General features: G+C 36.4%; 2 protein-coding genes across 4 annotated transcripts in view; one reads left to right on the forward strand and one right to left on the reverse strand.

The window, feature by feature from the left end:
- The window catches only part of LOC106086280 (ras-related protein Rab-8A), a 38,711-nt gene extending 32,202 nt beyond the window's left edge, over positions 1–6,509 (forward strand). Inside the window, exon 5 of the mRNA XM_013250885.2 lies at positions 13–6,509. Coding sequence (XP_013106339.1) covers positions 13–105 — 93 coding nt within the window. The 3' untranslated portion in view covers positions 106–6,509. The remainder of the gene's footprint in view (positions 1–12) is intronic.
- Positions 6,510–12,604: 6,095 nt separating this feature from the next.
- The window catches only part of LOC106086275 (bifunctional 3'-phosphoadenosine 5'-phosphosulfate synthase), a 102,242-nt gene continuing 96,941 nt past the window's right edge, over positions 12,605–17,905 (reverse strand). For all 3 annotated transcript variants that reach the window (XM_013250879.2, XM_013250877.2, XM_013250878.2), the window contains exons 4-5: positions 14,014–14,436; positions 12,605–13,943 (exon numbers count right to left, since the gene is read on the reverse strand). In XM_013250879.2, coding sequence (XP_013106333.1) covers positions 13,737–13,943; positions 14,014–14,436 — 630 coding nt within the window. In that variant the 3' untranslated portion in view covers positions 12,605–13,736. The remainder of the gene's footprint in view (positions 13,944–14,013; positions 14,437–17,905) is intronic.

Raw genomic sequence — 17,905 nt, forward strand, 5'->3', positions numbered from 1 at the left:
CTCATTAAACAGGAAGCGAATAATCCTCCCAAAGGCGGTCATCAATTAAAACAAAACGACCATAGAAAAGCAGAGAGTTGGTTGTCAAGGTGCAGTCTACTTTGACGAGGTAAATACAACGATGAATGTAGTTTTCTATCCTCTTGTTAGGTTTAACAAGAACTTAAACTCTTTTTTTTATGTAATAATAATAAAAATAATTAAATAATAATATTAAAAATATAATTTAAATAATAATGAAACGAAACGATAATATAATATTATAAGAAACAAAAAACAACCACACGTAACGAAATAAACGGATATAAGCAACAAAAAGAAAATAATCATATTTAATTATAGATGTTTAAACAAGAGTGTCGCAATTTTACCGCTGAATAGCTGAATGAAAGAAAGCACGAATTAAATCTAAAACAAAAAAAAAAGAAATCTTAATGACAAAATTCAGTTCAATAAAATAAATTGAAAAGAAATAAAACCTCACGACAATGTGGTCAATATTAAAATAAATAAACTATGCGCATGTTTATTAAATATTTATATATGTATATTTGCATATATATAAAAAATAAAAGAAATGAACCATTATTAATCAAAGAAAAAAAAATACACAACATTGCAATTAAAAAATAAAAATATTTAGATCAAATATTAACAATTGTACACAAGCAAAGAAAAATCCAATACAATAAATAAAAGAATTCGGCTTCACTTAAGACAAGTACTCGTACATTTTAGCAACATTGAAAAGCTAACAAGGATTTGAAATTAATGAAATAACTTAGCAGCACTTTTTATTTCAACTTCTCAGAATACTCGTGGAATAGAAAGGAAAACAAGAGGAAGAAAAAATATAAATTTTTCAATAAATTTTGTAACGCCCCTTTTATAGTCAAACCTCTTAACTTCTCTCAATTCGACCAAGTCAATGCTCATTTACCATCGGATTTTTTAAAGTATTTGGAAATAAGGAAAATAATACAGGGTTAGGGCGATTGTGGAAGTTGTCTTTTAAAATTATTATATTTTTGTAGATCTATATTTTTGTTCATTTAAATTCTAAAAAATCAGAACTCTTTGACTAAGGCGGCCCTTACACACAAGCGGAGCCTTGTGCTGTGTTATTGCAGACTTCCACTATTCCCTAAGAAAGTTCTGCATGAATATGTTTCTGCGGTATTTTGAAGCATTTCCTTATTTTTTAACCCCACCATGGGTTTCTAAACGAATTACAATCCCATGGCAGCCGGTTGTACGTACCGGATTGACCCGATGGAGTTATCCATCGGCAAGGGCTGCCGCCTCAGTGTACAACACACTGCTACAACAACAACAAACGAATTACTTCATTGGATGTAAGGTGGAGCCTAGTTTAAGGTCCATGTTGTTGCTGCTCCATAGGTGTCTGATCGCCTGGGGAACGCTATTGTCATTGGTTTTTTAAAGACGCTAATACTTTGCTTTGTCACATGGAGTATCACTGGCACTTAGTATTTAAGTAAATGACGGTGCCGCCCGACCTCTCATAGGCACTTTCATACAATACCGCCGATTGTCCGTGACTGCAGTTGCAGATACTCCATTTATAAAGCATTCCACTATCCGCAACCTGTGGACGCGCCCGGTATATGAACACCACACAAAACGGAGATCAGAGTTGCAACCCATGTGGTGCCGTTCATTCTTCGGCTATAAAGCGGAGGTCTCTTGTCATTGAACTTTAAACTTGAATCGGAAAGCAGTCATTGATATGCTGTTCCGTATTACGATGTTCGTGGGCAAAAATTGCACATTTAAACCACTCAGATGTGTGCTTAAACTTATCATTGAACTTAAACTTGAATTGTGTGAGAAGTTTGCCCCTATTCCTTAATGGGATATTCATGGCCAAATTTGCATGCGTAGGGGTGGGCAAGTGAGTTTTGAGTTGTCGTTTCTCATGATTTGTCAGCGAAAACTTAATTCTGCGTGATCTTAGCTGAAAAAAATCCTAGTGCGTGAAAGCTCAGGACACAAATCGCAAGTCACGAGAAAATCTTGGCTCACGAAATCAATGCGTAGACACCTGTGCTTGTGAGATCTTTTTTGGAAAATTGCTCATTTAGGAACAGGGGCAAACTTCTCACATATCAATAAGTGCTGTCCGATTCAAGTTTAAGCTCAATGATAAGGGGCCTTTTTATAGCCGAGTCTGAACTGAGTGCCGCAGTGGGACACCTCTTTGGGGAGAAGTTTTTACACGGCAGAATACTTCACAAATATCGCCACCATTAGGAGGGGATAACCACCGCTGAAAAGTTGTTGTTTCTAATGTTCTCGCCAGGATTCGATGTGCTGACATGCTAACCTCTGCGCTACGATGGCCTCCACCTGTGCTCATAACTACAGCAACAGCGTCCTCATTTACCCATTCGCTGCATCGGTACCATATGGAATGCTTGTAGGCTTTGCGCTTTAACAGACAAAAAAAAATATAGAAGTTTAACATTTTAATATAAATGCAATTTTTCGACTATAAATAAATGCTCGAAACATCATAGTTTTGATCATTCGGGTTCTTTTGCTATTCAAGTCGCATGACCAAAGTAAAAAAGTAGGAATAGGGTATCATTATTGATTTTATCCAAGGGCTTTTCTGATTCTGGTGTAAGACGCAGCTGGTGTTGTTCCCGTATTGTGTTTTAAGCCTAGTACTGACATCTACTTTTTTCCCGAATAACTATTTCACTTCAATTAATTGCAATCAACCCTGATTTAATGCTTGCTTTGTTGTTGTGTGTTGTTGTTTGAATTTTGTTTGTCTTCTAGCGAAGAGTGAAGTCCATCGGATTTCGCAATAATTTAATAGGCATTTTCGCTCCGAATGAAGTCAGTTCAAGGCTTTAATTAGATTTCTTGCTGCACCGTATTAAATACCTGCTTGAAATCGTTATTACAGATTGTTCTACAAGCAAATCTAAGACTGATAACATGGTCTGTAGCAGAGAATGGTTTAAATGCGAATCCATTCACAATAATATTGCATATTGTCGTCATCGCACACCGTATCAAAACAACAACATTTAGCGCAATGCAACAAACAGAGAATGTGATGAAAAATCTACATTGCATTGCACATCTTTCGTTAATCTCTTTCAACTATACCAATCCCATGGCAATCCCATAATTGTGGTGACATTTTAAGGCGAACTAGCCATGTCCGTAAAGAGTAAAGCTAGCCGCTTGAATTTTTGCACAAATACTTCCTATTAGTGTAGGTCGGTTGGGATTGTATATGGTCTATATCGGTCCATGTTTTGATATAGCTGTCATATAAACCGATCTTGGGTCTTGATTTCTTGAGCCTCTAGAGGACGCAATTCTCCTCCAATTTGACTGAAATTTTGCACGTAGTGTTTTGGTATCACTTCCAATAACTGTGCTAAGTATGGTTCAAATCGGTTCATAACCTGACATAGGTGCCATATTAACCGATCTCGGGTCTTGACTTCTTGAGCTTTTAGTAGGCGCAATTGGTATCCGATTTGGCTGTAATTTTGCACGTGATGTTTTGGTATCACTTCCAACATTTGCGCAAAATATGGCCCAAATCGGTCTATAACCTAGTATAGCTTCCATATAAACTGATCTTGGACCTGGACTTCTTGAGCCGCTAGAGGGTGCAATTCTCATCCGATTTTGCATGAGGTGTTTTGATATGACTTCAAAAAACTGTGATGAGTTTGGCGCAAATCGGTACATAATCTGATATAGCTGCCATGTAAACCGATCTGGAATCTTGACTTCTAGGACCTCTAGAGAGAGCAATTCTTATCCGATTTAGCACAAATTTTGTACAACGGTTTCTCCCATGGCCTTTAACATGCGTGTGAAATATGGTCTGAATCGGTCTATAGCTTGATACAGCTCCTATATAAACCGATATCCCGATGTTGCTTCTTGATGAGCCCCTGCAAGGCGCAATTTTTATCCGAATGGACTGAAATATAACACAATGACTTCTACAATGTTCAGCATTCAATTCATGTGTGGTCCGAATCGGACTATAGATATAGCTCCAATAGCATAACAGTACTTATTCATTATTCTTTGTTTGCCTAAAAAGAGATACTGCGCAAAGAACTCAACAAATGCGCTCCATGGTGGAGGGTATATAAGATTCGGCCTGGCCGAACTTGGCACGCTCTTACTTGTTTTTTTTTTTTTTTTAAAAAAAAACAAAAAGGAATGGTGTGAATGGGTTTCGCTTTTTAGTGTGTCACAACCTTTCATTTCGTTGCTCGACATGGTAAGGTTGCGTCGACAAGAAGTTGTGGTTTTAAAGCCGCCCATGCCACTGATCGGCTTGTCGTGCGCCCTAAGTTTGGCTTTACATGTAATGGTTTTACAAACAAATTGCATCAAGAAGCAATCATCAAATAACAGCAGCGAATTTAAGAGTGCAACATAAAAGAGAATGGTTTCATTCCGTTCTCTCGTCTGTAACATATCTATGAGGATGGAAAGCAACATATTTTGTCTTTGGTTTGAGTGTTATAACTTCAGAGGCATTTTCGCATGAATATCTTCCTGGGTCATTTATTGCTGAATTTATCATTTTTTTTTTGGCGGGAGGCCAGAGGTATAATTTGTATCCCTTGCAAAATCTTGAAATTTTTTAAAATATTTAATTATTTTCCAAAGCGTTAATATCTAGGAAATCAATTTAAAACTTGCAGAAAGCTTTTGTGTGTAATTGCCTTGTATGCAGACTGAGTAGCGGCTGTTATCGCTTGCTATCGATATCGATGTAATTTGCTTATAATTAATAGGCCGGTAAAGAGCTTTGATCTATGGACTTTTCGTCTTATATATGAACACGTGAAAGGAGAATCTGTGATTTAATATCAATCTTTGTCACTTGCTACATGTTGTTAATGATTTCTCGCAATTTATTGTTCTTTTTAAGAGCCTTACTAAAGATTTAATACATATTTTACAAGACATTCAATTATTCTTGTTAGTCTTTAAATGAATTGCTTCTGATGTACGTGTTACAAGGTATATTGTTTTACTTCTTCTACTCTGTATCTCTCTCTCTCTCTCTCTCTACACAAAATAATGAAAAAATATGTTTATAGTTTTCTTGTTAGTTTTTATCTTTTTTTAAACTAAGTCGCTAAAAGTCCCTCTTTACCGAGTAAATGTGCGAAATTCGAATAACCCTGTTTCTTTATAACCTTTTTTTTTACATTTATAAAAAATAATAAAAACATATATTTAAAAATATCTAAATACAATATTAATAAAAAAAAAATACTTTTTTATAAGAATTTTTAATTTCCTTAATTTAAGTTTTATAAAAAAGAGAAAAAAACTATATCTACTTTGGAAAAATAAACATAAAAAAATATGCCATCTAAATCTCTTCAAAAATTAAAAACAAAATACTTTGTTTAAGCTAAATTTTATATAACGCACAACATTTCACATCGTCATTTTTAGTTTTTTTTTTTTAATTTTAAACTTTTCTACTTAGTACTACTTTTTAATAGATTTTTTTTTTATTTATTTTTAAGCACACTTTTCCTTTCATTCTCAGATTCCTTCCATTTATTTAGGTTTTTTGTACTGTCGTTCTTTTTTGTAAATCACATTCTAATCGGGGTTGTGTAGATAAATGTCACATTTGTATAATATATATATTTTTTTATTTAATTGTTTTTGTCTTCGTTTTCGTCATTGTCGAATTTTAATCGTTTTAAAGGTGCTTATATAGGAATGATGTGTTCACAAGCCACAACAGCCTATGCATACAGGGACCGAATTACGGCATATGTGATCGAGTGTGCTTTCGTATCGAATGAAACTTCATCTAGTAGTTAATGGATGCTATATCACTTTTATAGACATTTTGATGTCAAATTTTCTATGAATTATGATCGATTTAAAAATTTGCAATCTTAAAGTTCAAAAATCTTCGTTCAATAAAGAAATGCATAATTCACAATAGAGAGATTCGAACGATTTTACTCGTTCAGGTATGCGGTAATTCGGCCCCAGGATTGTATACCCACTTATGGCTCTTATGGCTTGTGAACACACTATTGTAAAATGTATTTCGTTTGTGCATTATTCCTTGTTTTTTTTTTACTTTTTTTTAATTCATCTTAAACAATACAAAAAAAAAAAAATGCATATAAACAATACCACGAGAATATTTAAATTGATAACGAATATAAAAGAAATCATCACAATGGCTTTGTGGTTATGTGAAATAACATACATACTCTTAATGATATGTATGAAAACAACATAACATAATAATAAAAACAATTAAACATCTACAATTTGATATTAATTATTTAGTATTTATAATTGTAATAATTATACTTATACAATTTTATAAAAATATTTAAATCGGTTGTTTTATTTGAATGAATAGAAAATAAACTAAAAACTAAGGGACACTTGGGTAAGGTTAATACGAATAAAAATCTAAACAATAAAACATTCCTATGCAAATAATATTTTCATACTTTTTTTTACAAATAAAATTTACTTCTTCGAATATATAGGATGTCATCTTTTACAAAGATGGCATGTGCTTCGCTCGGAAAGCGTTCTCCATTCACCTCGCAAGATTCAGAAGCTAAGAATTTGTTATCCTAAGCAGCACCTTCTCCCCACTCCAACATTATGTAATGCAATTTTGCCTTGAAGAGGTCTGCCGCTTTGACATCACTGGCTAGAACAGACGTCTCAGTCATTATGTCCGTCATGACAGGTCACTGTCTGATCGGAAAACATGCTGGCAGACCGAAAGTTGCAAGTAGCGACATTTGCAGAATTTGTGAGGACGTCAGAAGAAGCGCTGGCAAAATATCTGTGACACTATCGATATTTTATTTTTTGTCTGAATATCGATTGATTTTTTTCCTATCGATGCTATCGGCAAACTTAAATTCTTTTGAAAATTTAACGAAAATAAGCGGTCCGACACTGAGTGTATCCTTTAAGATCCATACGGCTATAGGGGGCGCGATTTCTATGCGCTTGGGCCAAAATTTTGTACAATGATTTCTCTCTTCACTTCCAACTAACTTTATTAAAATTTGGTTTTATTCGGTTTGTACATTGATATGGCTTCTATACAAATCATTCTACTGATTTTTACTTCTCATTTTCGTTTGAAATATAGATAATGGAAAATTAACGGTAATATCGATATTTTTTATAAGAAATATCGACTGTTGCGATTATCGATAGTTTGCCAGCCATAGTCAGAAGGAGTTCCACTTTAGGTTATCATTTCTTTGAAAACTTGTCTGATTTAGCGAATGTAAACATTCTCAAGTTGTTGGGCTTTTTAAAGCGATATGGATGGTTTAACGGTAGGAATCAGATGGCATCTTCTTTCTACTGTTTCTGTGGTATCACAATGGATGAAAACGTCTAAGTGAGTCTGAATGGCAGACTGCCACTTAAACCTAACCTAAGCAGCACATTGCAGCCGAAGGAACCCTGCCTGAAGAGATTTGCAGCCCTCTTACTAGGTTAAGGAATTGTTCTGAGTTCTGAGGCCTCATTCCCGCGTCCGTAATCGCTTTATTGCGTTGCGCATATTTTATATGATGACATCCGTTACCGGTTAATTCTTTGAAAAGAAATGTGCGAGTTTTTGCCCACAGCAATTCATCCATAGTAAGTAACAAAAAATAGATCATGGACGTATTTATTTCATAAATATAATATTTTCACATTTTTGGTCCATTATGGCTGGTTCCAGATATGATCCGTTGGAAACTCCGACGTATATGACTTACATTACCGACGTATAATACATACGTCAAAAACGCCATAGCAAAAAAAAAAAACTAGTATTTGACAGAATTGAAAAATAATTAGGAAATTGTACAATTAGTTTCTTTTTTTTCCTTCGCTCCTTAGCTCCTCTTTCATTTGCGATTCCCTTTTTTGATTTCTTTATACAAAACAAAAAAAGAGCTTTGAATTTTGTTTTGAACTTTAAACTGAGTGTCTTTAGATTGACAATTAACAAAAGGGAGTAAAAAAAAAGAAACTATGGAACTATAAGAAGGAAAGAGATGGAACTAGTTCCAGCAGTTCCTGAACTACCCAACTCTATTGGGTTGGTAATCTATTCTGCTTTCGGAATAGTCGCGTAATTTTAAATTGTTCTACGAGCAGAATTTGACAGCAATCAAGTGTTTTTGTTTCCATACCAAAACACGTATATTAAGCCTAGAACGTTTAAATTTAAATTCAATGAATTATTTGCTAATTTTTATGGCATGAAATGTATAACATAAAGGTTGGTACTATATTCGGTTTTTGCGGTGAAACTCCATACAAAAAAAAATGAACGAAAAACATTGATGAAAAGTGTTCATTTCGCTTTAACTTGTTTTTCATCACGACGCCCAAAAAGAGCACAACCACTAAACGCGATCGCCAATCTTTTAATCGTAACTAAGTGTTTGCTCACATGTATTAACTCAAACCAATGAATATACTACAAAATTTAATTATAATTACAAAAAAAATCAAATGTGGTAACCTTGTCAAACCACTGAAAGCACGATTTTGGAAAATTGTTTTCATAGCAAGACCAAAAGCACAACACTTTCTTTCACAATCGTTATTACTTCGTAGAGATTTATTGCAATAGCTTGTACAAGCACAAAGAAATATTTGTTACTAGCCGAACCGTGCCAGCTCCGCTGCGACTTCTTTAACTCTCTAATTTCTTTTTAGGGTGGGAACACTTCACCCTAAATACGGATATCGAATTCGTGGCATTAGAGCCTATGACGCTGAACACGTTCAAATCCTGGCGAGAACATCGGACAAAGCGGTCTTTATCCCCTATTAATGTTGGCGACATTTGCAAGGTACAATGCCATGCAGTCATTTAAAAAAATTTCTCCAAAGGGGTGTCGCACTACATAACGCCGTCCGGACTCGGCTATAAAAAAACGTCCCTTATTATTGAGTTTAAACTTGAATCGGAAAGCACTCATTGATGTGTGAGAATTTGCCCCTTTTCGATTCCTGGTGGTAATGTTCTTCCTTAGGGTAATGTTCTCATTGGGACGCTGGGTACCTGGACCCAAATTTTAATACCATATTAGTTTTCTGGTATCCAGTACCTTTCATTGATACCCTTGTTGTGCCCATCGGACCATTGGGAGAGGGTCCGCCTCCACCCGATATCTGAAAATTATATAGCATATACTTCCTTCCAGACAAACGTACACAATCTATGAAAATTTTAAGAAAATCGGTTCAGCCAAGTATCATATAGTCATAATGGGTGTACCGGCGTTTTTAAGGGATGGCGTGACTCCCTATACTTCGATCTGATTTTGTATGCCAGATTCGAATTCTACTCCCGAAAACCTTTCATTTGAGACCCATATTGAAATGAATGTCCAATATGTCCGTTTGGGAGAGTTTTGGGGTTGGAGCGGTCCGTATTCGTAGTCCACTCTCCAATACCTTTCATTTCATACCTATATTGTCCCGATCGGTCCACTTTCGATTTTGGGTTGCGTTTTTGGCAAAAGGGGAGCGTCCGTCCCCCTTCCGATACCGACAAATTATATAGCCTATGTTTCCTTCCAGACCAACCTACACAATAAGCAAAAATTTCAAGAAAATCGGTTTTGCCGTTTTTCAGTCAATACGGACAAATAAACCGAGTCCCTTATATCCGTGATTGGCTAATGTGCCCATTTTGGGCATTATTGTGGAGGTGGGGTGACTCCCTATATTTCGACATGAATTTTTATGCCAAATTCGTTATCTATTCCCGCATACTTTTCATTTGATACCCATATTGTCATTATCGGTCCACTTCTGATTTTGGGTGTTGTTTTTGGGGTAACGGTGGAGGGTCCCCTTTCGTTATCAATAAATTATAAAGATTACTTCAATCTCCTTACCATATTCGTAATCTACTCCCGAATACCTTTCATTTGAGTCCCATATTGTCATGATCGTCAAATAAACCTATATTAAGGAGTTTTGGGTCTGGGACGGCCCCCCAGGTACTTTGATCCAACTTTTATTATGAAATTCGTACTCTACTCTTGAATACTTCTCATTCGAACCCCATTTTGTCCCGATCGGCCCACTTTTATTTTTGGGTAGTACTTTTTGTGTAAGGGGGAGGAGCCGCCCCCCTCCCGCTTTCAAAAAATTATATAGCCTATGTTTCCTTCCAGACCAACCTGCACAATCTGTGAAAATTTCAAGGTAATCGGTTCAGCCGTTTTTGAGTCTATACGGAACAAACAAACTACCACAAGTTGAATTTTATTGGGTTGCCCAAAAAGTAATTGCGGATTTTTCATATAGTCGGCGTTGACAAATTTTTTCACAGCTTGTGACTCTGTAATTGCATTCTTTCTTCTGTCAGTTATCAGCTTTTACTTTTAGCTTGCTTTAGAAAAAAAGTGTTAAAAAAAGTATATTTGATTAAAGTTCATTCTAAGTTTTTTTTAATAAATTTTCTTTTACTTTCTTTTAAAAAATCCGCAATTACTTTTTGGGCAACCCAATAAATATAAGATTTATTTAAGAAGTATATTTATTTATATTTTTATACAAATAGTTTCTTATTTATGCTTAGTTACAATTAGAAGTTTGGCGATCGCGTTTTTTTTTACGTAAGAAAACGACTTGTTGCGCAGCGACAGTGGTTGTGCTCTTTTTGAGCGTCTTGAAATGTAAATTTCCCCTAGATGAAAAAACAAGTTATAGGGAAATTAACACTTTTCATCAATATTTTCCTCTCATTTTTTTTAAATGGCGTTTCACTCAGAAAACCGAATATAGTACCAACCTAAATGAAGGAATGTCCTACTGAATGAAAGCAACAAGTTTTTTTGCTTTATTTAAAATCTATTAAACCCCGTTTACACTGCTCATTGAATCCGGATTTAAGGCTCTCACCAGCTGATTTTATGAAGGGGAAACAGATGATCGAGTCATTAAATCCGGATTTAAAGAGCAGTGTAAACGAGGTTTTATCTACAAAAAAGTTATCGGCGAAAAATATCGCAAAAAGTGAAGGAGGTCTTTCCCCCATATTATTATGGCCCTCATGTTATTATGACCTATTTATTACCAGATTTTGCTTAAATTTGGTACAGTGAGCTATGTTAAATCTCTACATATCCTCCCCTAAGATCGTGCAGATAAGAACATATGTGAATATAGCTGTCATCAATAACGATATCCCACAATCCCATGGCAGCCGGTTGTACGTACCGGATTGACCTGTCCAAGTCCTTCATCGACAAGGGCTGCCGCCTCAGTCCAACGCCAACAACAACGATATCCCGATCTACGGTCCTGAACACGTATAAAACCCATTTATTACCCGATTTTACAGGAATTTGGAACAGTTAATTGTGGCGTGTTTGATCTAAAATAGATCATACTTCGATTAAGCTACTATAGGTTAATAAACAGTTCATATTTCACCGGATGTTGTCAAAATTTTGTTCATTTACTCGAGGTCATGGGTATCCAAAGTTCGACCCGGCCGAACTTAATATCTTTTTACTTGTTTTTTGTTGCATTATGAATTGTTAATTAATAATAAATGTTATTTGTATTTTGGTAAAGCTAAGAATTTTGGTCAACTGGGAAGGAATTTAATAGTTTTTTTTTTTTAATTTTGGTCGGAAAAAATTTTTTGTCAAACAACAATACATAACAAAATCAACACCATTGAAACAGAGTTGATTGGTGCCGATTTCGTGACCATTTAATTGCAAATTGCAAATTTTGCCCATGAACATTCCACTAAGGAGCAGGGGCAAACTTCTCACATATCAATGAGTGCAGTCTAATTGAAGTTTTAAGCTCAATGATAAGGGACCTCCTTTTTATAGCCGAGTCCGAATGGCGTGCCGCAGTGCGACACCTCTTTGGAGAGGAGTTTTTACATGGCATAGTACCATAGTACAAATGTTGCCAGCATTAGAAGGGGAAAACCACCGCTGAAAAATTTTTTCTGATGGTCTCGCCAGGATTCGAACCCAGGCGTTCAGCGTCATTAGCGGACATGCTAACCTTTGCGCTACGGTGGCCTCATTTAGCATTTAATTACATTGGCAACTATTTGATGCGACATTTGTATTGGCGCAGCGACATGTCGCTACTATTTTTGCTTATAGAACATAGCAAGATAAATTCATTTACAGGTAGTGGCAGTTGCCCAACAACAACATATTTAGTGCACTATCTGTCAAAATCAGTGGTCAGTGCAACTCTGATTTTGTGTATGTAACTAGTTCGCGTCATTTTTCGTTGTTTGTGTGTGCTACGGTTCTTAACTATAATACACACACACACAACCAAAACTCTTTGACAGATAGTGCACTTCGCGAGAACTATGTACGCAGCTGTTTACGGTACACTTCCTGGTAATTATGTCATGGAATATAGCACAACTTCAATGGAATTTGTTCGCATTTTCTTCGTCACGATTTGTTTATAATCCGTTTAGACATTTGTTCGGGCGAAAAGTCAAAGTCAGTACTAGGCTATATTTGTTGAATTTAAAAACCCATCTAAAAAGAAAAAGCAATTGTTGAAGTTGTTTAATAATAAAATTTTTATTTATAAAACTGTAACAGATATGGTATTAGATACACTAGTTAATATATAGTATTATATGTACACACGCACACAAGAAAATACAGCGTTCCTCATAGTCCTTTGCAAGTGTTTGTTTTTTATACTGGACTGTATGGAACAAATTCAAAAATACGACATAAAGGCTGGTACTATATTCGTTTTCCACAGTTGAAACACACAAATTTGTCACGGTAACTATTTGGAAACACTACAAAAATCTCAATGAAAACATAATACTTTTATGAAGATTTTTTTCATAAGTAATGAGGGAATGTCCTACTGAATGAAATCAGCAAGTTTTTTTTTTCCTTCAAAATCTATTATATAAAAAAAAGTAATCACGAAAAAATTTCGCGAAAAACGAACATAGTACCAGCCATTTAGTTGCATTTTGCAAAAATGCCAAATAAGATAGGAAAATTGGACGTTATATATGCACGCCTTTAAACATAAATATCGCCTTAAAAGTTAAATGTCTCCTCAAGATGAACCGACTCCATGCGTTTAAGTAACCAGGGAACATTTGTGTGAATTGGTTTTTGAATTGGATCCTGATTTTAAAACGTTATAAAATCGAATTTTATAAATTTGTTTCTATATTTATGTTGTAGTGTGGACAGTTTCATAGTAATACCTTGATATTTAAATTTGACGAAAATACAATGAATAGAAAACGCAAAGAATTCCATGTGCATAAAAACCAATAAATATTTAAATATAAAACTACAAAAAAAGAGCACTTCGCAAAAAAAAAAACGCAAAGTAATTAGATATTTTGCAGATTCTGACTTTCCTGACTGACTTTATGACGATTTCAATTTAACTAGACAAGAAGAACAAACACAACTATGGTTCACTTAAAGCTAATGGTAATGTAAAAATAGGAAGAGCATACATTATAAAATAGTCGATGTTGTTGTGTTTTCCTTAAAAAACTTTTCATGTTTTTGTTTTTTTTTTTTTAGAAAAGAATTGCACTTAAACGATAACGATACTTGTTTTTATATAAACGTTTTGTAAATAGATTGTTTACATCTGGCATAACACTTTTCGGGCGGCAGGCAGAATGTCTGAAACTAACACTATTGTTTTGATAAGGACTGATAATATTCGGCTAAGATTTTCCACGCCTTGGGCTCCATAAAGCCATCAGGTGGACTTATGCCGGTCTTGGCAAGTGTGCGCATTTTTGTGCCTGATATAAATTCGAAGTCATCTTTACGTTTGGGTTCAAAAAAGGCCATGCGTGAAACGCTTTTATCATAAGCAGCAACGCGGAAGGGTAAAATCTAGAAAAACAGCAAAATAAAACCAAAATGAAAAATTACTTTTCCCACTAATATCACCTGCTAAACTTACCTCCATACTATCCAAACCTTGAGCCATTTTAAGTACTCGTGCGCCATGTGTAGCATCATACAAGTTACCATCGGGATATAATCCTTTATCGGGATGGGGCATGCCAGCCGGATCACGGCCCACAATATAGAAATTCGCTCCAGCATTCATGCGGGCCTTAGCATGCCATTGCACCTCAGTGGGACCGGCATACATCATGGGCGAGGGGAATATCGCCAAAACTGTGTCCTCACGATTTAATACACCCGAATCAAGTACAGCCTGATGTTGAGCCATACGCACTGGCAGTGGTACATCATCATCCTTTGTCCAACCACCCAGGGGATGCAAGAGAAGAACGGGTTTCTTGAAACCTCGTTCCAGCAATTGACGTTTTGTGTCCTGCATCAGCAATGCATGGCCATTGTGTATGGGATTACGAAGCTGTAAAAAGATAGGGGAAAAGAAATGTTAAAGAAAAATGAAAAAAAAAGGTAAACACTGGGTCGACTCTTATACTAAAGCCCTCCCACACCACCATCTCACGTTTGTCAAATTATATGTACTATTTCCTTAGAAAGGTTAGGTAAGGTTGAAAAGAGGGTGCAGATATTAATCCGCCCCATGCCACTAGGGACATACACCTAAGCCAGTAATCGGCTTGTTGTGCGCTCTAAAAACTATAAAGTAACCTCTAAAAAGAAAATTTCAAGTTAGGAATTCCGTGCTACTTACAAAATCCTTAATTGTTTTCAATACCACTCCCCTAAGTTGGTTCATGTCTGGTATTGTGTCTCCACCTAAGTGCCGGTATCTGTTAGACGCGAAAGCCGGGCAATGACAAAGGATATGCTCCAGTAATAGCCTCGACTTCTCACGATCTGGATCCCCCCATAGGATTTTCGGCGTCCTATGGACCGTTTCGCTGTTCAACAATGTTGCATGCGCATTCGTCGCCCACTACCTTAAGTCGGACTGCGTCGACCCGAAAGGCTTCGGGTTAACCAAGTTTACTGACTGCATTCTTTTCGGAATGTCTTCTCCGCCAAATCGTCTGTCCTTTCATTTCCCTTACTCCATTATGGCCCGGCACCCAAACGATGCGGATTTTGCCATCCTCAGAGAAGGCGTTAATCTCCTTCTTACACTGCAAGATTGTTCGTGGCTATACCGTCCTAGTTGTTATTGTCTTTATGGCAATTTTACTGTCGATAAAGATGTTCACACTCGACGTCCTCGCGTTAGCACCACACCACTTCACGCATTTCGTCATCGCCTGAATCTCCTCCTGCAGAACCGTATTATGGTCAGGCAGTCTAAAACAGATATCAGTCCCTGGGTTCTCAATGTAAACCCCCAGGCCAACTCTGTCCTCAAGCTTTGATCCATCCCTGCAACATGAACTTCCAGATGGCAGTACTAGGGTTTCCCAATCCAAGACTGTGCCGATGGCAGCAGTGCCTCGAACTCGACTTCAAAGTTCATCTCAGGTATCCGATTGGAAACCTCTCCCCTTCCTTCCAGGTTTCCCATCGTTGCCTCGATTATACCGCGATGGTATGAGCTGCTCCCATCCTCAATCCATTCTTCCATCGCCTTAAGTCTCATAGCCGCAGTGGCTGTCTCACACTTAATCTGTATGCCAATGGGTCGGATATCTAGAATAGTCTCCAGTGCCCTAGTGGGCGTGGTCCTCATCGCTCCGCCTATGCAAAGACATATGTTCTCTGAACCTGTTGTATGGTCCTTATGTTGCATTTTTTCTCCATAGTTGTGCACCAAACTCCTGAGGCGTAAGTATAGGTCTAATCACGCTCCTGTAGAGCCAGTGGACTATCTTAGGATTCAGGCCCCATTTCGAACCTACGGTCAGTCTACGGAGCCTTCTTAGTACGCTCCTGAATGTGACACTTCTAATTCAGTGTCCTGTCCAAGATCACACCTAAATATTTGACCATTTCAGATATCGAAATCGCCTTATTGAGGAAACGTGGTGCGTTTAATTGGCCCATCTTCGTCTTCCTCGTGAACAGGCATATTTCAGTCTTATCTGGGTTAAAATTGAGACCTCTGGGTCTAGCCCAGTCATATGCAAAACCTCTTCGGCCCTTCTGCTTAGTTGGTTCAGATCCTTACCTCTTAGAAGTATTAAAACATCGTCTGCGTAGCATACGGCTTCTTATCCCTCCTCAGTCAGCATCCGTAATAGGTCATTTATGGTGGTCACCCATAGGAGTGGCGATAAAATGCCCCCTGTGGCACTTTCTCCCTTATGTTTATGCCATGAGACACACAATTTATCCACCTGTTCCTTAGCATATGGTCTATCCAGTCTCTAAGGAGGGTCCACCCGGTACTGGTCTAAGGATTAGATCATGCATATGTCAATGCATACTGCCAGTGTGTACGTTTTGGCATCGAAGGATTCTTCTATTATATGCACATCCTCGTGCAGGGCAGTCTCCACCGACCTTCCCTTGACATTTAAACAAAAATGATGCCGACAATGATGTCAGAAGTACAACTTTTTCACCTATTTTCCTCCGCCGTTTCGCCGACGTTTTTTTATATGGAGTTAGACAGCATTCTGCCTGAAAAGCTGAACAGAATACTCAGCTTAAGCCCAACTTTCCCAATTGCAGGGTTAGGGTGTACATTCGATAAATCGTTATTCGATTATTTGCGACCTTTAAAATAATCGATATTTTTATATAAACAAATAACCGATTAATTCAGTTAATCGATTAGCGGTTTTTGTGTTAAAAAAGCTTAAAAACATATGAATTTTGTCATTTGTCTGCGTTTGTCGATCATTTTGGGCCCCACTTGGTCAAAATTTCATTCGATTGGGAAGACAATTTTTTGCATTAGTTTAAAGAGGACGATAACATAAACCAGATCCATTTACCCTACTTACAAATCAAATCGACATACATATACGAAAAACATTTGAAGGATAACATCTCAAAAAATATCCCGTTTTATTTTAGTAGACACATAAATCGATTAATCGAACAAGACCGAAAGGGGTTGTCGATTAATCGATTTATGTGAGCCTGAATTTTCTAATAAACGATTAAACAAATAATCCAAAAATACAAATAAATTAACACCCTAGTTAAGGTATAGAAACTCTAAAAGAAATTTCGAGTTTTTTTACAAAACGTTTTCTATTAATATATAGAGTGAATTAGGACTGAGAAAGAACAATTTATATTACATTTTAAAAAGACTGTCTACTTTTAGTATAACCCCGAAATAGTTAAATCCGACTGTTCTACTACATTTAGCAAAAAACGCAATCCTGATTTCCAATATCGATCTAATGACCTTGATAATTTTCTGACCTGCAAAGTTAAAAAAAGTTATCAATATGTAAAGGGATTAAAAAAAAGCAAAAATCCTCATACATCAAAAGATCAAACCAGTAAGGAAAGGCAAAAGTCGGGTGGTGCTGACTTTAATTAGCACCACCCGTCATAAGAAAATTTTTCTTGGCACAATTCGAGAAAATCGGTTAAGAAATGAGCAATTTATTGCAATATTTCTCAAAATCGGACAAACCGATTTCGACCAAACTTAATAGACATTGTAGTAGTCGTCGAGGAATGCGTTGTACAAATCAGGCGATATACATATATGACAGCTATATCTACATTTGAACCGATTTCTATGAAATTCGCTAGTAATATTAGGAGTCATAAGAAAATGCTTCCTACCGAATTGCAAGAGAATCGGTTAACAAATGATCACTTTATGGCAATATTTCTCAAAATCGGACGAACATATACATGTAAGCTATATCTAGATCAGAACCGATTTCGATCAATCTTTATAGATATTGTGGAAGTCGTCGAGGAAAATGTTGTACAAAATTTTTGGGAAGATTGGTCAATAAATGCGCTTGCAGTGG

The sequence above is a fragment of the Stomoxys calcitrans genome, chromosome 1, assembly GCF_963082655.1.
Source record: "Stomoxys calcitrans chromosome 1, idStoCalc2.1, whole genome shotgun sequence".
Lineage (NCBI taxonomy): Eukaryota > Metazoa > Arthropoda > Insecta > Diptera > Muscidae > Stomoxys > Stomoxys calcitrans.